At 58.5% G+C, this 22,835-nt stretch overlaps 2 protein-coding genes across 2 annotated transcripts; both read left to right on the top strand.

The window, feature by feature from the left end:
* The first annotated feature begins 2,012 nt into the window (after positions 1-2,012).
* Positions 2,013-9,582, top strand: LOC607807 (beta-lactoglobulin-2-like). The gene is made up of 8 exons (XM_038546169.1): positions 2,013-2,410; positions 4,745-5,211; positions 5,643-5,782; positions 6,403-6,476; positions 7,903-8,016; positions 8,670-8,774; positions 9,000-9,043; positions 9,425-9,582. Exons 2-7 carry the CDS (start codon positions 5,122-5,124, stop codon positions 9,014-9,016), a joined length of 540 nt encoding a protein of 179 aa, XP_038402097.1. The 5' UTR covers positions 2,013-2,410; positions 4,745-5,121; the 3' UTR covers positions 9,017-9,043; positions 9,425-9,582.
* A 6,518-nt stretch (positions 9,583-16,100) lies between these two features.
* On the top strand, positions 16,101-19,489 carry LOC119876592 (beta-lactoglobulin-1). Its single transcript, XM_038546055.1, has 6 exons — positions 16,101-16,190; positions 16,575-16,714; positions 17,446-17,519; positions 18,508-18,618; positions 19,142-19,243; positions 19,473-19,489. Exons 1-6 carry the CDS (start codon positions 16,101-16,103, stop codon positions 19,487-19,489), a joined length of 534 nt encoding a protein of 177 aa, XP_038401983.1.
* Positions 19,490-22,835: the final 3,346 nt, after the last annotated feature.

The raw sequence follows: 22,835 nt of genomic DNA, 5'->3' as shown, positions 1-22,835 counted from the left end.
TATATTGTTTTCCCCCTAGTTTTTGAGTGGTACGGCTAATTAATTCATTTCCATTCTTTTTACTTATTAAAATTGTCCTTAGGACAACAGATTTTCCTCTCAGTGCTCCTTTACCTGGATCTCTCAGAATCTGATGTGCTGTGTGTTCATTTTCATTTTCTAAATATTCTGCTACTTTCTCTTTCATTCAAGAGTTGCCCCCACAATTTCCATGTTTTTGCAGTAAAAAGAATGATGGACTGGTTTAGCACATAAAGAGGGTAAAATCCAATTCTGATCATCCTAAAACATGAGTTGAAGTGTCAAAAAGTGTCTGCCCGGGTTTGTGGTCTGGGCCAAGTGTTTCTGGGTAGGTGGAGGGAGCCTGAGGAATAACAGGTCCAAGTTCAGAATTCTGAGTTCTACTGACTCTTTCCTTGTAAATATTTATCAGCATCGCCTTGGAGCCCTAACACTGAATAGTGTTCACCTCTTTCCTGTCCCACCCAGTTAGTTATCAGATCCTGCTGTCACTTGGGTTATTGGGAAGTCCCAGATGGAGCCAAAAATTGAGCCAGTGGGACACAAAGATCTATTGTGAGGAAGTGCCTGAGGACTCTGCAGAATCTGGCAGGTGTTGGGCTCACCCTGGGTTCAGGAAGATGGCCCAATACCAGGTTGATGAGGGCCCTGGGAGTTGGAAGCCATGTTCTGTTCCAGAACCAGTTTCCAGCTGACCTCAACAGCCCTGGATTCAAGGCCAGCCTTGGTTACTAACTGTGTGTAAATATAGGTCAGGGACTTGGCACATCCTACCTTATTCCTGATATCTGCACAGGAAACTGATTGGGAGAGGTCAAAAGTGACAACGGACATGAAAGCACCTTGGAAGGTAGGAGGGATTGTGAGAATGAGAAACTAAATGGCCTATCCAATATGAGTTAAAGAAGCCATTCATCCATCCATCCATCTAGCCAACCAACCATCCACCATCCATCATCCATCATTCCTCTTCTCAAACACCAATTGTGGTGCTGTGTGCCCTGTTTTTACAATCTTTGCTATCTCAACACTGCCTAAGTAGAGCCCCTTGAACAGTCAACTCTGGGATGAATGCTGCAGAGGTTTACTACAGCAGGTATACAGGTATACCTACAGTATAGGTAACTTTCAAAATGCAAAAACAATTGTTTCTGCTACACAACTATGGATCAAATGACATTGTTGGTGATGTAACAACGTGTGTCAAGTAGGGCTGACAGATTCAGCTGATAAAGAAACAATGACTCCTTTTTAGATTCAGAAATTGTATTATTTACATGGACAGCAAGGGTATCAACCCCCATGTCCCTTGTTTTACAGGATAACACCATATCCAGAAGGATCTGGATACAGCAATGCATCAATAGTGGCGGGAAGCCCTGTTGTTGAGAAGTCCCTTCTAGACAAGGCTAAGTAGCTTTGTCCTGAGAGGCAGAAGCCTCCTACTGCATCAGAACCTGGGAGGAGCTGAGACTCTCTGTGGCAGCCTCCTAGGAAGATGTGGTGACAAGTGGGAAATGCTCTCATAGCAGTTCTCCTAGGCCCCCCGGGGTCTGTGTTCCAGAAGAATCACAAGGCATCTATCAAGGCTCATATTTAGTATGGTGTAAATCTGCCTATATGAACATGTGCAAGGTGGCAAGGATGCCACCGGGAAACCAGGCCCTGACAGTATGGGCCCCAAATACTTGGGAAAGCTCCTCTCAGAAAGGGGTCCCCTAAACCTGGTCTTGAACATGGAGGATGGGTTTGCCAGCTGGCATGCTGCAGAAAGGCCTTCTGTGGGAAGGTTTACAGCTCTGCTGGCCTCAGAGGCAGGGGAGTGGGAGCATCAGGGGGGATTCCGGAACTGTAGGTATGGACTTGGAGCAAAATTCAAAGCTAAGGCAGAGAATGCAAGAGCTTAGCCCCTAGATAGGCAGCTAGTGAGTCAGCATCTATAAATCTTGAGAGAGCAAGAGATTTCTGGACAAGCCCACAGGATACGAGCCCCACTGGGGAAACCTTAACCCGGCTTGAATCAGAATCAGAGGTGGGGAGAAGTAGCCAGTCAATAGACTTCAATCCCCAAACTCAGAGGTTCTGCCTTAGGTCTTGAAGGAGGCCGGGTACATACCCTCTCTGTGATTGTGATGCACATTCTGTTTAGAACACTTCCCAGCAAGGAGAGTATCTGTCTTTATTTGTTTGTGTTTTTGGTATCAGAGCAACATGATCCCATTGACACGTAGGACTTTTCCCTCTGTGGTGTGCCTGGAACAGGGCGAGGCTGAAGGTGGGGAGGCCATGTAAGGGGCAAGCCCAACAGCACATTTACTAAAGAAACATGAAGTTGAGGAATAGGGAACTGGCAGTGAGAACAGTAACAGAGGACTTGGACAATTTACAGGTGAAACACAAAGATCAAGTGGAGGAGGATGGAAAATCCAGGGATGACTCGCAGGGTCCCTCCCTGAGATGCAGGAAGGGTCAGGGTCTCCAGGAAAGGAACCAATTCAGAGGTGCTTTGGGTGGGAGCTGGGGGGGTTTCCAGGTGCTGGTGCCTACTGGGGAGTTGACCTGGAATTCAGGAGATTCACAACCGAAAAGTGAAACCTAGAGGTCAAGAGAGGGCAGCCAAGACCCTGGGGAAGAGATGAGACCCCTCAGCAGCAACAGAGCACAAAGGACAAGCACTCTGGGCATGGGGAGAGATATGGGGGGTCTCTGGAGAAAGAAACAGCCCAAATGAGAAGAACCCCAAAGTTGGAAGATGTGTTTCTAAAGGAGAAAGGACAGGTCAACAGGCCGCACTGGTGGAGTGCCCACCAGGGGACAATCGCTGGAGACCACCTTTGAGTCTGCAGGGTGTCAGGCTGGGTGGAAACCACACCGGGTGGTGGTGAGGCTGATGGGTGGGGTGCCATCGTCACCCCAACCCTGGGCCATGCGGTGCAGGGAAGAAAGAGCCAGCAAGGGTGAGGGTGGGCGGATGCCAGAGGTGGGTCTCCTTCTTTGTCGTTCTAAGTGTTTCACCCCCCATGTCCTGACGACATCCCTCCTTTTGAGGGGAAGCTGTTGGAACAGACTCCAAGAGGGACACAGGGGACATTTTGTTGATGACAAGCCGGCACCACCGCCCACCTGGTGAGGTCCTATGGCCATCGTGGCAGCGCGCAGGAGGGAAATGGGCCTACTTCAGGCCGGTTCAGAGCAGAGACAAATGGGAGGCCAGGCGACGGGAGGAGCAGGGCTCCCCCAACCGTGCTGCTGGCCTCCTGGCCACAGGCTGAGCCTACTGTCTGTGATGGACACGGGGCGCCCCTCTCCTCCTGTCCACCCCACCGAGCCTGGGGATGGCCACACGTGCAACCTTCAGCCACCTGGGGCCAGTTTCCACAATTGGACAGCAGGCAGCACTACCTCATGCCCATCACGCCAGCCGTGCTCGGTCCCCAAGTGGACACTAGCCATAGCCCCTCCCCTGCACTCGTATGGGGTCCGCCCCAGAGGCGGCCCGACGGTGCCAGGCAAGTTCCCCCCGCAGGCAGAGCGGGCACAGTCCTGCTGGCTCAGTGAGGCTGGTCAGATTGCCCACGACCACCTGCCAAGGGTCCCGGCCTGTGTCCCTCAGGGACTTCGTTTCTTCCGTCAGGCTCGTGTTGAAGGAGCATGTGAGGCATCGCTCCTTTTCTGGGTTTTCACTTGGCAAGGGCAATGCATCACGGCTAATATAAAATTCCATTCTTGTCAAGATTCTGTGACTTTTAGAAATTCATGGAATTATTAGAGCAAGACGTAAGGTCTGCACATGCCAAGTCCACCCAGGCCACGGTCACAATGCTCCGGCAGGGACCGTCACTCCTCCCTTCCTGAGGACCCCGCTGTCCCCTTGTCGGGGTGCCGGCATCCTCAGCCCCTGGGCCTGTGGGATCGTCTAACACCGCTGGACATGAGGGCCTTCATTTTCCTTTCTGGCCAACGGGCTCCCGACCCGGGTCAGAAGCGGAAACTGCATTACAGCCAGGTGCTCACAAAATTTCAACAGAGCAACTGGCATTGAGATCACGTGAGGACAGTATTAATGCCCACCGGGGACAGTTTGTGAACACTGACGAGTACCGGGAAGGTACGGATCAGACGCGGCCAGTCAGCAGCAAATTAGCCGGGTTCTTTCTCTTCTTTTCTTCCTCTAAATCCTGTATGACTCTCTCACTTCCCTCTCTCATCAAAGCCCCTGGCTCCCCCTGCACGAGTGGACACTCTCTGGCCCCTCTGGAGCCTGTGCTCTCCGCCTGCAATCTGAGACCCCAAAATAAAGGCCTGTGTTCTTTTTGGTTTGGGCTCCTGAGTGACAGGCCTGGGCTGGGTCCCAGGTCCCAGGTCCCAGGTGCCGGCCCCTGGCCCACCCACCGCACCCCCATGTCCACCTGCCCACCCCGGAGCCGGTCAGCTTGCTGGCCATGCCTTCAGGGGCCGATGACCCAGGGCCTGGATGGCCAGGCAGGCGCAAGTAGGGGGTCCTCCTGGAGCACAGCAGAGCACACAGCTGCGTCCAGCCCAAGGGCGCATGTGCTCGGGATAGCTGTGTGAACTGCACACACACAGGGAGGGACCGGGAGTGTGAGAGTCTGTCCCTTGTGCAGGACACATGGCCACCATGTGGCAGGGCACATAGCTCACAGACTCCGGGGCTGGCAGGGGGCTCTGAGGCCACTGGCTGAGCCCGGGGCCCACCCTCCAGATGCAGCTGTGCCCACTGCTGACTCTGACCTGTTGCCCAAGATCGCGACCCCAGAAGTGATCCCAACGCTGGCCGGCCTAGGGCCAGACCCTCTCCTCTGGGACCTGCCAGGAACCATCCAGGCCCCGGGGACACGGGGATCTTCCTGCTTGGACGCAGTGGGAGGTCAGTGACACTGTCACAGAGAGAGGGTTCATGCTCTCCTGGAAGAGAATGTCCTCGTGACCCTGGGGATGAGACCGGGGGATTCTGGAAACCACATGTGGGGGGGAGGCTAGACAGTGCTGGCCCGCAGGCCCCAACCCCTACATAAGGACCCGAGCCCGCTGCCTGGCCTCGCTCACTCCCGGGAGCTCAGTGCAACCACAGCCGCAGCCATGAGGAGCCTCCTGCTTGCCCTGGCCCTCGTGTGTGGCATCCAGGCCACCGTAGTCCCCCGGACCGTGGAGGACCTGGATATAAGACAGGTACAGGGGTGTGTGGGGGCGTGCTGGGGGGCTGGGGCCAAGGGTGGCTGTGGGAGGGCAGGAGGACCTGACTGCAGAGATCTAAGGGGAGGCATAGAGCTGGCGCACATCTTTGTCCCCCTGAATGCTGGCTCCAGCCACCCCCATGTTTCCCCCTGGCTCCTGGGGTGGTCACCTTGGACACCCCGAATGGAAGCTTAATCAGTGTAGTGCTGGGGTGGAAAGGGCCGTTGTTCTAAACATGTAAGAACCCCTATGCGGGCATTGGCACATGGCTGGTGATCCTCAAGTGTGCCCTGAGTCCTGATGCCCATATTTGCTGTGCCACCTGAGAAACATGTGTAGGAAACCATCCAGTGGCCTGGGGTGAGAGGGGGAGCCACTGTGGGGGCAGGAAGGAGCCTGGGGACAGCTCACGGCCCCTTCCCCAGGTGGCTGGGACGTGGCACTCCATGACCATGGCGGCCAGTGACATCTCCCTGCTGGATACTGAGACCGCCCCTCTGAGAGTGTACATCCAGGAGCTGAGGCCCACCCCCCAGGACAACCTGGAGATTGTTCTGCACGAACAGTGAGCGTGCAAACCCCCCTCCCAGGCTGGGGCCAACAAGAGCCTGGCTCCTGGGTGGGCAAGTGGGCAGGCAGGTGGATGGGCAGGTGGATGGGCAGGTGGAAGGGCAGGGCAGGGTCCCAATGGGAGTGGCTCTGTGTGGGTGGTTCCTGGTGCCCTTGGAGCCCCTGCCCAGGATTCTGGGCCAATAGGCCAACCACACAGAGGGACCCCAGGTCAGGGAGGCTCCTGTGGAGGCTGGTCAGCTGTGGGGGTGGGGCCCTGGGGGCCCAGGCAGGTCCTGCAGTGAACTCTATCTGCCCCTGGAGTGGGGGTGGGAGCTCAAGGAATTCTGAGTGCGACCCACAATGAGGTCCTTGGCAGAGCTGTAACCCAGCCCCTCACAGACGGGTCAGTTTGGGCTGACACATGTCCACGGCCACTCGGCAGGTTTCCTGGCTGGCTCTGTCTACCCCATTGTCCACCTGCCCGAGCCACCCACTCAGAGCCACGGGACCACTCACGTTCAGGCCAACACCTCAGGCATTGCTCCGAGCCGGCCTAGGGCCAGGCAGGGCTAGGTGGCCTCCTGTCCCTACCCTGGGGTTCATGGATGACCCTGCCACTCTCTGGCTTTTCAGGGAAAACCATGCATGTGTCAAGAGGACCATCATGGCCCAGAAGACTGAGGACCCAGCCGTGTTTACGGTCGACTGTAAGTGTTCCCACGCCATGCCTGTGGAGCCACCCTCCAGTCAGCACCCCCAGGCGGCCCTGGACAAGCAGTGACCCCTCCCACGCTGGGCCCACTCGGGGCCTGCTCTGAGTCCTTGCCACATCTTGGCAGCAGGGAAGAGACAGGACCTGCTTCTCCTATGCCATTGACACAAAGGGCACTCCTGGGGGTGATGAGACCTGGGGATCTCACTCCCTCTGGAGCCCAGTTTCCTCCTGGCCCCTTCACCCCCTGCTTGGCATCTGGCTGGCCATGACATCCATGTTGCTATGCAGGTGTAGGTCAGTGAGGGTGTAGGTCTGAGGGCAGGCAGGTGGCGGCTTCTCCTTGGAAATGTCCACAGAAACCAGACCTGTGGGCAAACACACTGTGGATTTGCCTCTTGGTCCTGGAACCCACTTCTGGAACGTTCTGGACCTTACCCCTGCACCTCTGGCCTTTCTGTACGGCACCAGCACTGCACCCTGGGCCTAGCAGCCTCCTGCCCTGCCTCGGTCTCATCCACGAGGGGCCCCAGGCCTTCCCTATGGATTGCAGCCCGCCCCTGCCACCAGGGCCCACCTGCCCTCCCCCAAGTCTGTGGGGCCTGCAGCCTCTGACACTGTGTCACACTGTCTTCCTCTGAGAGGCAGTGCGCATGGTGGGTGGGTGCGGTCTCATCCCCAGAATGGCCTGGCCACCAGGGGCAGCCACTAACCACCCCCAGGCCTGGCCCATACCGCCCCTTCCACACCTAAGAGCGGGTTCATCTGCAGGGCCTCAGGTCTACCTGAAAAGGTGGTGGGAGTCTCCAAAGAGCTGGACAGGGTGTGGTGGGGGCCCCCACAGACTGGGGACCCCACACGCTCCCCCTGGCTCACTGCCTCTGAAGAACGGAGGCATCACAGCCCTACCTGGTGCAGTGACTGTTGCTTTCTGTCTTCTGCTTGTTGCTGTCCACATAGAAACCCCAGCTCCAGTGGGCACCGGTCCTGGAGCATCTTGTCATTGCTCACAGGACCCACAGGCACCTGTCCTAGCAAGGGGGGGCGGTCACCTGGGTCCGAGTGCCTGGGTGTGTGGACAAATAGCCGGATGAATGAAGGGCACAGCCAGACATGGGGGACCTGCCTGTTCTCAAGCAGGGCAGTTTCAACGCGAAGGGCCTCCCTGGAGTGCAGGCATTTGAAAGAACCGTTTACGGTCTTGGCGCAGGTGCAGGCGGTGCTGGTCTCAGCAGCCAGGGCTCCCCCAGCCCCCCCATGGGGGCCAAACCCTGGTCCCTCTGCAGCTCGGGGCTTGTGGCAGCAGCCGTGGAAATGAGGGGCAGGGGGGCGTCCACTTGGCGGCGGGGAAGCGGCCTGAGGCTGTGAGGGAGGTCGGAGGACCCGCAGATTTCAGGGCTCTGTTCCCGCCTCTCTTCCAGACCAAGGGGAAAGGAAGATTTCCATGCTGGACACAGACTACACTCACTACATGTTCTTTTGCGTGGAGGCCCCACTGCCCACCACCCAGAGCGGCGTGATGTGCCAGTACCTGGGTATGTGGCGGAGTGGCACAAGGGCACCTGCGAGCACCCCAGCCCCGGCCCGGCCCTCGTGGGTTGCGTTAGGTCATCAGGGGGATCCGGTGTGGGTGACTCTGGGTGAAGGGATGGGCTGGGGCAACGCGGGGACAGGCCGAGGGGGTGCTAATGGTGAAGACCACGGGTTTGTCTACGGTGGAGTGGCCGCGCTTAACACAGGGTGGAACGGGTCAATGTGGATCCAAAAATAGGGAAGAAGTAGATTTTTAAGGATTTTAAAAATGTTCAGATATGAAAGCAACTTAGAAGGGTGACATTCAGGTGTCAGACAGAGGTGCATTACAGCTCCCAGGGGACCACAAGCTGGGGTAGCAGAGGCCTCCGGTCCGCACACCATCAGCCTCCTGGGCCAGGACCCCCTGCAGCCCAGGGTGGCGAGCCGTCTCCTCCCGTGTCCACGCAGACCCCCTGCGCTGTGCTGGGAGGAGGTGGAGGGGACAGGGACCCGGAGGCGGGTGGACTGAGCCCCGGAGGCCTCCCTGGTAGGTGACCTCAGGATGCCAGTGTGTCCCTCCCACATTCAATTCCTGGGTGGGGTCCTGGGCACCCCAAGGAAGTCCACACAGCCCCGCGGCCCCAGGACTGACCCACTGCCCCTCCCCACCCAGCCAGGACCCTGGAGGTTGACAACGAGGTCATGGAGAAATTCGACAGAGCCCTCAAGACTCTGCCCGTGCACATGCGGATTGTGCTGGACCTGAGCCAGGGGAAGGGTGAGCTGGGGCCCGAGCAGCCCCCCGGGTGTGCTGACCTAGCTCTGGGTCCCAGGACAGCATCTTCCCTCACTGGTGGCCCCCCGTCCCCCAGGCCTCCAGGGACGGCAGCAGGAGGTCACTGCCCCTGAGGCGGGGTCCGCCTCCCCACCCCATCTCCATACCCTCTGGGCCCGGAGCTGTCCTGGTGACCTGTGACCCCCCCACCGCTCTCCTCCCACACAGAGCAGTGCCGTGTCTAGTGAGCTCCCGCCTGACCCATCTCCTGGGTAATGTACGAGCCCTGTCCCCGCCCACCCAGCCTGGGTATGTGCGCGGGTTGGGGGCATCCCAAGGGACCCTGGGTCCCCTCCGTCTGGCCCTGGCTCCTCTGCGGGAATGGCTGGAACCTGGCGTCCCTCCCGGTGACTGCGGGGGCCAGGCTGGCCGCATGCCCACTCTCTCTCTCCAGTGGTCTCTCTGGGGTGTCCTTCCCATGTCCCCATCAGGCTCCCACGTGATGTCCCCATGGCCTCTCCTGGGTGAGGTGGGGCAAACATGGGGGGCTGGCGTGGGGTGACCAGTCCGCAGCCTGAGGCGGACAGGCCGGGCCCCACCTCAGGGTCCGATAGGCTCCCCAGGAATCACAGGGGAGCCCCCGTCTGTTTCAGGGCCCAGAGGCGACATCACCCCTTCTGTTCTCCGTCAGAGGAATCAGGGGGGATGGAGCCCCAGGTCCTGCCAGTCCTGCCCTCTCAGTCCCCAGGCTCCTCGGAGCTCCAGCCTGGGGTCCCCTGCCCTGAGCCTCTCCTCCTCCAGCAATAAAGAGATAAACCAGAGCAGTCTGCCTGGGTCTTTCCTGGTCAAGGTGTGGGGGGTGCATGGGGTAGGGGGTGCGGGGCAAGGGGGAGCAAGATTTGTGGGGCAGGGGGTGGGGTGACACACAGGGTGGGGGGAAGGTGCATGGCTCGGGAAGAGGGTGAGGCACAGGGAGGGGGACAGCAGTGTCAGCATGGGTCCCAGCAGGACCCTTATCACTCCCCACCCCAGTGTCAGTCTCCCATTGCCGCGCGTGTGGCATTCCTCTAGTCCCGAGACCGTGGAAGCCCTAAGTGCGGACAGGGACAGGGCAATTCACCTGGAGAATCATGACTTTTCAATTCTGCTTCTTGAAAAAGACGTGTCTTGGAGGCCGTCCTGGGGGTGGGGGGCGGGAGCCCCAGGGCGGGAGGGGACACAGCATGTGCTGCAGAGGGACAGACGCACATGCACCAACATCACACGGCAGCCGCTTCATCCCCATCCCCATCCTGTGAGGACCCCGGGCCCCCACCACGGGAGCCACTGCGGAGGTGACCCGCTGCACATCCCTGAAGTGCACTCCCGAGCCCTGGCCTGAGTGGGGGCCTTCTGTCCATCCCCACTGGGTCCCTGGGAGGCAGAGCTCTCCATCCTCGCTGAGGGAGGGGGCATGAGCCGGTCAGAGGCAGAGCTGGACGTGACCCAGGCCCCTCAGCTGCAGCCCAGCTCTGAACCTGAACAAAATCCCTTCTGAGGGGAACACAGCAGGTTCTAGCTTCCGAGACACAGGCAGCGGGATTCCCACAGTGTGGGTGGGAAAGGAGCTCATCTGGGTGAGAGCCGGTGTCCCCGTCGCAATGCTCGTAGGGACCATGTGGCAGGGAGGCCTCCGCGCTGAGATCAAGAACACGGGCGGCAGGCTGGCCTGCCTGGAGCCCTGCTGTCATTGGTTTGTGGGGATCCTGGGTCCCTCACTGTCCTGTGTCTGGTGTCTGGGTGCAAAGTGGAGCGAGCAGAAGGAACGGGCTCAGGGGGTGGCTGCTGGGACCCAAGGGCTCAGTCTGCACCCTGTGCGCTCAGTCTCTGCCAGCTGCCAGCACGGCACCACCACTGCACCCGGTCTGTCCTACTGCCACCATCCGGTCCCACCGCCACCATCCAATCCCACCGCCGCCATCTGGTCCTGCTGCCACTAGGTCTCACCCGGCCACCACCCCACCGCCCAGCCCACCCTGAGCCTCGAGCCCCAATGTCAGGGTCAGCCCAGGTGTGCCTGATAGCTGGCACTTTCTGCTGGCCCTCCTGCCACTGCCACTGTCAGTGAAAGCCAGTAAGGCCACCTCCCCTCCCAGTTCCTCCCTGCTAAGCACCTGTGACAAGCCCTGAAAATAACTCCACTCTGGAAGGCGGATGAGGAAGATGGTCTGGTCTAGGACCCCAGGATCGGGCTATGGGTCCCCCCACTGTAGAGAAAAGATGACCCCGGCCTGGCACTGGAAGGCAGCCCAGGGTGGCTCACTCCCTGCCTGGATCACACCAGACACCCTCCCATGACAGCAGGTTCACCCAGTGCCTGTGGCCACAGAGGTCCACAGGGGGCCCTTCAACTGGAAGCCATCCCTGGACACACTCCCCTTTCACAGGAGACCAGGCCTGAGACGCCCCTTGCCTGTGAAGCCTGGCCGGGGTGGAGATGGGAGGGTGGGGGGAGCACCAGCAGGGATGGGGTATGGGGGACAGGGGACAGGGAGGCCCCCCGGCCGCACCAGGTACACGTCCTGGCATTGCACGCTGAGGCAGCCTGCCCTGCGCCTTCCTGGGGAGCTGTTGTGACCGGGACCCAGAAGCTCCTAACCAGCAGCCAGCCAGGGTCACCGTCACACGGGCACCAGGAAACCCCATCCGGAGTGACACCAGACAGTGAAACGTAGGAAATCTCAGCACAAAATGAAAGTCCTAGGAAGGAGCCAAAGAGGCAGTGGTGCCCAGACATGCACACAGCGTGCAACCCAGGGGCAGGACAGCCTCAAGCCGCAGGTGCCCGCACAGAGGAAGGTCACCAAGGGCACCCCGCAGCTGTGATCGAGGACAGTGGACCGGCCGCGAGACCCAGCAAGGCTGGCTCCCAGCGAGGACGGCTGCCACAGGTGGAGACCACAGGACACAGCAGCCCAAGGTGTGTGCCACGCACCGGGCTTCAGAACCCCTGGGGCTAAGGCTGGGGGACCCGAACTGGGGCAGACAGATGGACAGCTCAGGATCAGGCTGGGGCATAAGCCCGCCCCAAGCAGCCATGCATGAGGGAGATGGCAGGTGTGAGGTGAGTGAGGGCGTCCGAGCAACCCCTGCCAACTGCGCGGACAACACGCCCGCACGGAGCTCACCCCCACGTCACAGGGCCTGCCGCGCTTACCCCGGTCCTGGCTCCGACACCTGGCTGCGGGGCATGGAGGGTTCAAGGAATTTCCAGAGCAGCTCACAGGAGTCAGAGACACATGAAGAAAGTCGTGTCACAACATTCACGGTGCTTAACACCCATGAGAGATGCAGAGGACAGTGACATGGAGAAGGGACCACGGTCAGGAGGGCAGCATATTACCACTGTGCTTCTGGGGCTCAGGGCCTGTGAGCTTGGTCACCCAGGGTCCCTCCCCTTCCGGTCCTATCCTCTCCTGTCCTGCCCTCTCCTGTCCATCATGTCCCATCCCGCCCTGTCCTCTCCTGTCCTGTCCTGTCCCGTCCATGAGCCAGAACTGCTGGTACCTCTAACCAGCATGATTCCTGTGTAGTCTAAGCTTATCGAATAGCTTTTCTTCTCCAACCTACTGAGATCCTAAATCCAGCCGTGCGCCTCCTGCTTCCTGCCCGCCTGCCCTTGTTGCTGGGAAAACCCAGTTGGTTCCCACGGATCCTTGACTCACTGCTGGATCCCAGGTGCCACCCTTCAGCTCGGGGAGTCTTGCTCTCACTTCTGAGGGGCTGCTGGTCCTGGCCTATGGGTTACTGGGTCCCACGGGATGGGGAGCGGGCGTCCCCCACCGTCTGTCCCCAAAGCTCAGATAGATCAAAGCGCAGTAGAGCTCAGCCATGAAGCTGCCAACCGGCAATGTGGTGGGAAGCATCTGGTGACAGTGAAGCGTCCCCCACCCTCTTCCAGGGATGTGTGTGCAGGTCGGCGTTCCCGGGCATCTTCACGGCCTCTCAGGCCTCCACCTCCATGGCCTCTGCATCCCCACATCTGTGGCCTCTTCACCCCATTGTTTTTGATCAAGCTCAGCATGGCTCGCCCAGGACCTTGGGGGGTCACGTTGTTGAGTCTGGGGGGGCCTGACCCCCCCTCATCTGCAGGGCTCACAACACCCTCTTTACCGATGTCCTCTCTGTAGAGGCTGCTCCCTTCCCTTCCCTTCCCCTGGGGGCTCCTTCCTGTTCCCATCCCAGCCCCCATGCCAGCCCCCAGGATGGCCCCCAGGACAGCCCCTAGGACAGCCCACACGCCAGCCCCCACACCGGGGCCCTAAAGGCATCTGCTCGTTCCACCAGTGGCTCTTTCTGTACCGGGCCCCGGGGGTGAGTGTGTCCCAAGCATCCCTATGCTGCCACCAGCTCCAAAGCAGCAGCTCCAGGCCACGGAAGGTGAGCGGCAGGTGCTTCCGGGGCCCACACACGGCTCTGGCACTCTGCTCTCTGCTTTAAGATCAAGCTTGCAAACGGCTGATGCCAAAATCCTCTGTGGAAGCTGGCAAGGCCACTGTGCTTCCCTGGGCTCCTACCGCCTGCCCCCTGGGGGCCGCTGGCAGCACACAGCGCTCACCCAGTGACCCGGGGCTCATTTCAGAACGAGGCTTCTCCAGCACTGAGCACCAAGCTTCAGTGGGAACCCCAAGATGACTTCGCACAGAATGTTCTAGATGGGGGCTGCAGGGTGGGCTGCGCTGGCCTTTCTGCGGAAGAGCAGGGGCTTCAGGTGGCCTCAGATGAAACAGCGTGCGACCCCTCCTGGGACGGGAGCTCCCAGAACGAGGATCGGGACGACAGCAAGGGAGTGTGCAAGAGGGGGTGCTGCACGTGGGCAATGAGAATTTTTTTTTAATTGTGGCAAAATATACAGAACATGAATGACATCACCTTAGCATTTTTAAGTGCACAGCTCAGGGGTGTCAGGGCGCATGCTCAGTCCTGTGCTGTCCCCTCTGACGGTCACTGGAACATGGTCCTCTTCCCACCCTACTGCTCATGCTCTTTCTCTCAGATCAATCAATTTTTAAAAATCTATTTTTTTTAATAAAAGAGAGAGTTTGATGACACATTTGGGACTATTTTGGCACGTTCTATTTTATATGCTACGATAATGATGTGCGTAGTGACTATGAGTGCAAGCACACCAAGTGCCTGGAGCTCTGGGGGCACAGGGAGGCGGGGGTCCACCGGCTTCATCAAGGGTTTGTACGGGAAGGGGCCCCCACCAGAGAGGGGTATTCTTTCCCGAAGAAAGGTCACCCACTAATGTGCAGGTTTGAGGGCCCCTGGCACTGCCATCACGGCCATGCCCCGTGTCCCGCTGACGTGTGCTCCCGAGGCCACGCTGCCTCCTGGTCCTGCTGGAGCCCAGCTACAGGGAGGGGTCCTGGGGAAGCAGGGCAGGCTTGCACGCAGCCTATCTCCCTGAGCAGAAGCCCCTGACCCTCCGTGGCGCCAGGAGTTCATCCTGAGGGGTGTAGTTCCCACTCCTGCGTTTACAGGCCCCCCTCCTCCCGCCCACTTCCACAGCACAGGGGTCCTGGCAGGAAGGGAAGTGCCCGTGGGGCCCAGTCTCCTCCAGGCCCCACTTGCTGGGGCAGCAACCTGAGAAAGTGGGACCCCGGGGCCTGGGTCTCCCCCACCCTGGACAACATCAACCACCTTAGACTTGGGAGGCCTCTTTCTCTTGCGTGTTCCTCTAGTGGAATTCTCTGGAACCCCGTTCCTGGAAATGAACAGATTCGTCCCGAACAGTCACCGTTGGCAGGAAAACAGCAGGATTTCTGAGGCCTGGGCCAAGCAGATGCCCCGCAGCCACAGGAGGGACAGGGGAGGCTCTGCCTGCGGCTGCCACAGGAAGGCCACCTAAGAGGCCACCCAAGACCCTCCTCTCCCCACCCTGCCTTCCCCAGGAGCCCAGGACCTGTGGGCTCCCCAAAGGTGGGCTCTTCCCCTGTACAGGGGTGAATCGTCTCTGCAGAAAGAAAGCAGAGCTGGTGTGGGGGAGCCTTTAGGCTCCATCCAAGCTGCTGACAGTGACACGTGGTAGAAAGGCCCAACACATAGGCCATGGGCACCTGGAAAGGCCCAACGCATGTGGGCGTAGGGTGTAGCTCCCAAGGCCCCGCATCAGGAGAGCAAGGCTGCCGTCTGTAGGACTCGCTGGGGCAGCTGTCCCCCTCTTTGCTCCATCGTCCAACCGATGCCCTCCTCCCCAGGGGTGCGCAGGCCTTGGCACCCCTTCCCTCGGGGCACGGGGCTCACTCCTCTCCCCCGTGGGTGCTGGTTGGCCAATGTGGATCATCAGGACATATTCTGTGACTGGTCTCTTCTCCTCCAAACTCCTCGGGGGCACACCTGTAGCTCTCGGTCGCCAGAGACAGGTCACACGAGGAGCCACAGTGAGTGCTTCAGAAGAGGTAAAGCACGGGGGTCTGGCAGGCTCGGGGCCCCAGCACTATGGCCTTTCCGATCACAAGGAAGCTGCCCATGTTGCGCCCGCCCGCGGACACCCTGCCCTGAGGGGACCCACACAGCCATCTGGCGACCCTGCTGATTACAGGAGACATCACCGCAGCCCGGTGACTCGGCACCTGAGCCTGCAGAGGGCTCGTTGCCTCGGGCGCCACCCGAACCTGCTGTACCCACAACCGCTTCCTGCAGTGGGTGGCGGGGTGGGGGGTAGTGTGACCCAGGAGGATCTGATGCCCGAGGCTGGAGGGTAAACAGGACAAAACCAGGAAGGACCACATCCTTTCAGGAAGGCTGGGCATGGGTGACCCGGGGAGGCGGTGGGGAGCTGCAGGAAGGAGTGGGGTAAAGGGACATAGGTGATGTCTGTCCCTTGTGCAGGACACACGGCCCCCACAGACACGTCACCCACAGACCCCAGGGCTGGCAGGGGATCTGAGGCCACTGGCTGAGCCCTGAGGCCCACCCTCCGGGAAGCAGCTGCGCCCAATGCTGACTCTGACTTGTTGCCCAAGACTGCGACCCAGGAAGTGTTACCGACACAGGCGGCCAGCCCTCACCCTCCGGCCCCCACCCTCCCCTCTGGGACCTGCCAGGAGCCATCCAGGCCCCAGGGACACAGGGACCTTCCCGATTCCACTGGGAGGGAAGAGGCCTCCTATTGTCCTGGTGGAGGAAGCCCCCTGAGGGCCTGGAGATGAGCCCGGGGATTCCGGGAACCGCATGGGGGACTGGACGGTGCTGGCCCACAGGCCCCCGCCCCTACATAAGGACCCGAGCCCGCCGCTCGGCCTCGCTCACTCCCGGGAGCTCAGCGCAACCACAGCCGCAGCCATGAGGAGCCTCCTGCTTGCCCTGGCCCTCGTGTGTGGCATCCAGGCCATCGTCATCCCCCGGACCATGGAGGACCTGGACCTCCAGAAGGTTCGAGGATGGCCGGGGTGGGTGGTGAGCTGCAGGGTGGCCAGGGAAGGGGGTCCTCCACAGGCTCCGGGGCATGAGCGGAAGCCATGAAGTCGGGAAACCTGCCCCTGGCTCTCCGCCTTCAGGGTGGCTTGTCATTTGGTTTCCCCAGTCCCAGAAGGTTCTAGGGAACTCATGTGACTTGTACTTCAGACCCACCTGGGTAACAGGTGCGTGATTTCCAGTGTGGAAATCCTGTAGCCCCATGCCTGGTAGATGGCCAAGGGTCATCCGGGAGCCCACTGACTGCCACCTGCTTAGACATGGCCCCTGGCCTGGGTGGGAGGGGGAGTCCTCTGTGGGGACGGGAAGGGGCCCAGAGGCAGCTCACGGCCCCTTCCCCAGGTGGCTGGGACGTGGCACTCCACGGCCATGGCGGCCAGTGACATCTCCCTGCTGGATGCTGAGACCGCCCCTCTGAGAGTGTACATCCAGGAGCTGAGGCCCACTCCCCAGGACAACCTGGAGATTGTTCTGCGCAAATGGTGGGTGTGCAACCTCTCCCAGGGTGGGGGCCAGTGAAGGTTTGGCTTCTAGGTAGGCAGGTGGGAGGGCAAGTGGACAGACAGGTGGATGGGCAAGTGAATGGGCAGGTGGATGTGCAGTTAGGTGGGCAGGTGGAGAGATAGGTGGATGGGCAGGTGGGCAGGCAGGTGGGCGGGTAGGTGGGCTGGTGAGCGGGCAGGTGGATGGGCAAGTAGGTGGGCAGGGCAGTGTCCCAGTGGGAGCAGCTCCATGTGTGTTGGAGCCCCCACCCAGGGCTCTGGGCCAACAGGCCAACCTCACAGGGTGGCCCCAGGTCAGGGTGCAGAGAGGCCTGACAGGTCAGCTCTGGGGCTGGGCCCTGGGGGCCCGGGCAGGTCCTGCCATGAGCCCTGTCTGTCCCTGGAGTGGGGTGGGGTGTAGGAGAGAGCTGAGTGAGTGTGGGGACCAGAGAGTAGGACCCACACCCCATGATGGCCAGCCAAATGCAGACTATCGCCCCTGACTGTGGGCGCAAGGGCACTCCCAGCAGGTTTTCCCTCTGGTTCCATCTGCCCCTCGTGGTCCTGTCCCATCTGGTCACCTGCCACCCACTAGAGGTTATGATGAGTACAGCCCAGGTCCAGCCACCAGCCCGGGGCCCTCCTGGAGCATGGCCCATCCTCCCCACTGTGGTTTGGCTCCAGCACAGTAAGGCCTGTGCAGCCGGCCCACAGGAGGAACCTTCTTTCAGGGAGGACGGCAGGTGTGCTGAGCAGAAGGTCCTGGCAGAAAAAACCGAGGTCCCTGCTGAGTTCAAGATCAACTGTGAGTGCTGGGCTGCTGGGCCATGCTGGACCCCAACCCGCCAACTCACAGGCAGGGCCGTGGGGCTCATGCTCTGGCCTGAGGGCTCCTCAGTGCCTGCTCTCACTGCCATTGCCGCCATCCGTGCTGTGGCCTGGGGCCCCAGGGAGTCTCTGCTGGGCTGCTCTGACCCCTGCACCCCTGCAAGCACCTCCTGCACACTTGGCCAGGAGACCAAGCTCGCTGACTGTGGGCGGGGCCTGGGGGAGCCTGTCCATCCACTGCCCTCTGCCCTGCCCTCCTGGGCCATCTGTGCCCAATGAGACACCTGCTCCCAATGGTCAGGGCTCCATGATGCCCCAGACACTGGGGCTCCTCCGCTCCTCCACTCCTGTTGGGCTCATTCCCTCCTATGCTCCTTCTGCATTCCTCACTGAATCCAAAATGAGAAGGCCCCGCGGCAGGGGCAGCTTCCACCACAGCTGTCCTCCCCCAGCAGGCAGGCTAGGCTGCGACCACCTTTGCCCACCCCGGGCCAGCCCCCAAGACTGGCTTTGACTGGAGGAGGAGGCTTCACAGGACCGTTGCTGACTGGCCCCAGGGGCTCCACACCATTTGCCGCAACGGGGCTGGGATGTGGGCACTGGCTGCGCAGCTGCCAGGAGGCAGTGCGGTGCATCAGGGCCCACCCGCGCTGGTCCCTCGTCACCATGGGGACACAGCTCCGCCGCCAGAGGCCCCTCTTCTCCCCCCCCGAGGTGTCCAATTCACTCAAACTCAGTGTGGAAACCACTTTTAACCACGCTGGGTCCCAGGCTGCGGGACTGGGGACATCCGGGATCGAGTGAGGGGCAAGCACCATCTAGGAGGTGGCCCCATGGGGCCTTGTGTGGGTCCCAGGGAAGCCCCCCGCCCAGGCCTTGCCAGGTGCTGGCCATGGGCACCTCACACGTCCCTCCTGCTGGAGTGGAGAACCTGAGTCCTATACCCCATCCTGGTGTCCCCCCAGATGTGGAGGAGAACCAGATCTTCCTGCTCGACACGGACTATGACAACTACCTGTTCTTCTGCATGGAGAACACGGACGCCCCCCAGCAGAGCCTCATGTGCCAGTGCCTGGGTATGCGCCCCTGTGCCCGCAGAGAGCACGGCTGCTTGGTCCTCCCTGTGACCTGCGGTGGGCGGTGGACATGCCTTGAGTCCCCAGGGGGGCCCCAGGGCTTGTCAGGAGAAGGTGGTCAGGTGCTGAAGAAGAGGGCGCCTTGGGGACTGTGGGTAGCTGGTGACAGGGACAGATGTGAGCTGCTGTGACCATCTCTAAACGGGCAGGTTCAAAGCCTTTGTAAACGTAGTTGCTTTTATTTCACCAAACGACAAGTCAGAGATAAACATGTCTTTGAATTGTAACATCCTGAAAACAAACATAAAGTGACATTTTCACAGTCCCAGAAGCACCATCGGGGCTCCCAGACTCCCCAGGGGACCACGAGCTGGGGGACAGAGGCCCCCGGTCCACATGTCAGCAGCCCGCAGCCATCTCTTCCCATGTCCACGCAGACCCCCTGCTCTGCCCTGGGGTGAGAGGGAGGGGACAGGGACCCTGGAGCCCAAGACTGACCTCAGCCCCCACCCCACCCCCACAGCCAGGACCCTGGAGGTTGACAACGAGGTCATGGAGAAATTCAACAGAGCCCTCAAGACTCTGCCCGTGCACATGCAGCTCTTGAACCCCACCCAGGCGGAAGGTGAGCACCCCACACCCCACACCTCACACCCCTGCTTTCACTCTGCCTGTGGTTCACCTGCCAGACAGCCGTGAGCACTGGCCCCCATCCCCCAGGCCTCCCTGGACAGGGTGGAGCAGGAGGTTACAGCCCCTGAGGGGGATCCCTCTCCCCACCCCGTCTCCATCCCCTCTGGGCCTGGGGCTGTCCTGACGACCTGTGACCCCCCCACCGCTCTCCTCCCCCACAGAGCAGTGCCTCATCTAGTGAGCTCCCACCTGACCCGTCTCCTGGGTAACGTATGAGCCCTGTCCCCGCCCACCCAGCCTGGGTATGTGCACGGGTTGGGGGCATCCCAAGGGACCCCGGGTCCCCCCGTCTGGCCCTGGCTCCTCTGCGGGAATGGCTGGAACCTGGCATCCCTCCCAGTGACTGTGGGGGCCAGGCTGGCCGCATGCCCACTCTCTCTCTCTCCAGTGGTCTCTCTGGGGTGTCCTTCCCATGTCCCCGTCAAACTCCCATGTGATGTCCCCATGGCCTCTCCTGGGCGAGGTGGGGCAAACACGGGGGGCTGGCGTGGGTGACCAGTCCGCAGCCTGAGGCGGACAGGCCGGGCCCCACCCTCAGGGTCCGATAGGCTCCCCAGGAATCACAGGGGAGCCCCCGTCTGTTTCAGGGCCCTGAGGTGACATTACCCCGTCTGTACCCCGTCAGAGGAATCAGGAGGGACGGAGTCCCAGGTCCTGCCAGTCCTGCCCTCCCAGTCCCCAGGCTCCTTGGAGCCCCAGCCTGGGTCCCCCTGTCCTGAGCCTCTCCTCCTCCAGCAATAAAGAGATAAACCAGAGCAGTCTGCCTGGGTCTTTCCTGGTTGAGGCATGAGGGGTGGGCAGGGTGGGGGGTGCAGGGCAACGGGGAGGGGGATATGCGGGGCAGAGGGTGCGGGGTTCAGGCCTGGGCCCCACAGTCCATGGCATCTGGGCATCGGCACTCGTGATGGGATCTCTCAAGCCCAGGGAAGGAGCCGAGGGGCTGCAGGCGTGCCTGTCATCCCTGCACACCGGGCAAACGTCACAAAGGACCACAAGTGAGAAGCGCTGAACACTTAATCTGATACTATCGATAGAAAACCATAAACACATCACTTGCCAATCAAATTCTGTGCTCTTATGAAAGCGCCACCCGTGTCCCTGGAGGCTGTGTCTCAGGAGCATGAGGCTGACTGCGCCAGGAAGACCTTGGGCTTCAAGCCTCACGTTCTGACAAGCGCGCTGACCCGTTCAGGGCGAGAACGAAGCAGAGGCTCCCCGGGTTAGCGGGTCTAGGAAAAGCAGTCAGAGGTGGAAAGGAGACTTGTTTTCCGCAGACGTTTAGTGGCATAAACGTAGGAGTGAACCCCACAGAACCAGGGCTCCTTCAATAACCAGAACAATTCACATTTAACAACATATACACATATTTTTATATATGTAAAATTATATATAAATGTTACCTACACATAACAGTTTATGTATAATTTTGATGTTTTAAAACCATAGAAGGAATAGATACATTTCTAGAAAAACATTAATGACCAATTTTGGCTAAAAGGAAAACTTGAAAAAAATTTATTTTAAATTTTTAATTGAGATATAGTTGATCCATGACATCACATTAGTTTCAGGGGTACAGCAGAGCGATTCGACAAGGGTGTACCCTGCAGAACGCACAAGTGTGGTCGCCACCTGTCACCGTATGAAGTTAGTACAGTGTTACTGACTGCGTTCCCTCTGCCGTATTTCACATCATTGTGACTTATTTATTTTACAGCTGGAAGCTTGTACCTCTTCATCCTCGTGACCTATTTTGCCCGCCCCACCCACTAGTGACCACCAGTTCGTTCTCTGTATTTATAAGTCTGCTTTTTTCTTTGTGGTTTATTTTCTCATTTGTTTTGTTTTATAGATCTCACCTATCAGTGAAATCAAATGGTGTTTGTCTTTCTATTTCACAATATCCTCTAGGTCCTCCCCTGTCATCATAAGTGGCAAGATCCCACTCCTCGTGATTGCTGAATATATTCCATTGTGCATATGCACACCGCATCTTTCTTTACCCATTCATCCAGGGACAATGCAGGCTGCTGCCATGTCCTGGCTGTTGTCAACGATGCTGCAGTGAACACAGGGGTGCAGATATCTTTCCAAATCGGTGTTTTCATTCTCTTCAAATAAATACCCAGATGTGGAATTTCTGGGTTGTATGGCACATCTATTTTTAATTTTTTTAAAGATTTTTTTAAAAGATTTATTTATTGATTTGAAAGAGAGAGAAAGAGAGTGCGAGCAAGCATGAGTGGGAGGGGGCAGGAGGAGGAGGAGAGAGAGAAATTCAAGCAGACTCCACACTGAGTGTGGAGCCCTACGTGGGACTCAGTCTCACCACACTGAGATCACAACTGAGTGGAGACCAAGAATCGGACGCTTGACTGACGGGGCCACCCTGGCGCTCCTATTTTTAATTTTAAAAAAGAAGATTTGAAAAGAACTATAGCTATAGAAAATAAAGAGCAGTTCCAGACCCCAGTCTATAGGCGAGAGCCACCAAACTGCTATCAGATGGTTCCCAGCTCAGACAGTCGCCCCAAGGTGTAGACACAGATGGGAAGTTGCTAGACTATCCTATGACAGAGCTGGAAGAGGAGGAGGCAAGGAAGAAGAGGGCAGACATACCCTTTTAGGATAAAGACCAATAGCTAAATGATTTATTACCACGTTGAATCTAACGATGATTTCAATACATCATGATTTAACCCAGAGAGTCAAGGACATTTCCATATTAGAAAACACATTCAAACTTTACTAGCTAAGAGAGTAACTTTAATTGTTTTTTTTTTAAAATACTTCAAATATATCATATCCCTTTAACAAGGCAAACTTTTCACTATCAAGAGTGTCACTCAACACAAGCTGGTCTACACCACATTAACAACCTTAAAATCTCAGTGACTCAAAGCATCAGACATATTTCTTGTTTATTGCAAATGTCCTTTACCGTTTAGCAGGGATATTGCACCTCATGGCCACTCAGGAATCCAGGTGGTTAAACAGCCACCCCCAGGAGGTTGCCGGTCACCATATAGAGGGAAACTGTAGACCTCCAGAGAGCCTCAAACCATCCGTTCAATGCTCCATCCAGAAAGGAACACACGTCACCTCCCTTCTCCACCTATAGTCCAGAAGTTGTCACTCAGCTACAGGGAAGCTGAAAATAAAATCCTGCCTAGGACTGGAAGGGAACATCCCTACACTGATAATTAAAAACAAAAACAAAACAAAAAAACTTAACTAGCGGATGTCATTTTTAAGGGTGAGAAACTCATTGCTTTGCCCTTATGATTGACAGCAAAGCACGGCTGTCCTCTGCCGGTACTCTGTTCAATACGTGCTGAGGGTCTTACTGCAATAAGACAATGATAAGAAAGAAAAGACATAAACATTGAAAAGGAAACATCTAGCATCACCGACAAAACAAAAAGAGAGAAGACACAAATTATTAGCTCAGGAATGAAAGAAGGGATCTCACCACAGGCCCTGCAGACACCAAAGGACGATGAGGGAATCTATGAACACTTTTA

This window comes from Canis lupus, chromosome 9 (genome assembly GCF_011100685.1).
Source record: "Canis lupus familiaris isolate Mischka breed German Shepherd chromosome 9, alternate assembly UU_Cfam_GSD_1.0, whole genome shotgun sequence".
In the NCBI taxonomy this organism is placed as follows: domain Eukaryota; kingdom Metazoa; phylum Chordata; class Mammalia; order Carnivora; family Canidae; genus Canis; species Canis lupus.
This window is presented reverse-complemented; position numbering and strand designations above follow the sequence as displayed.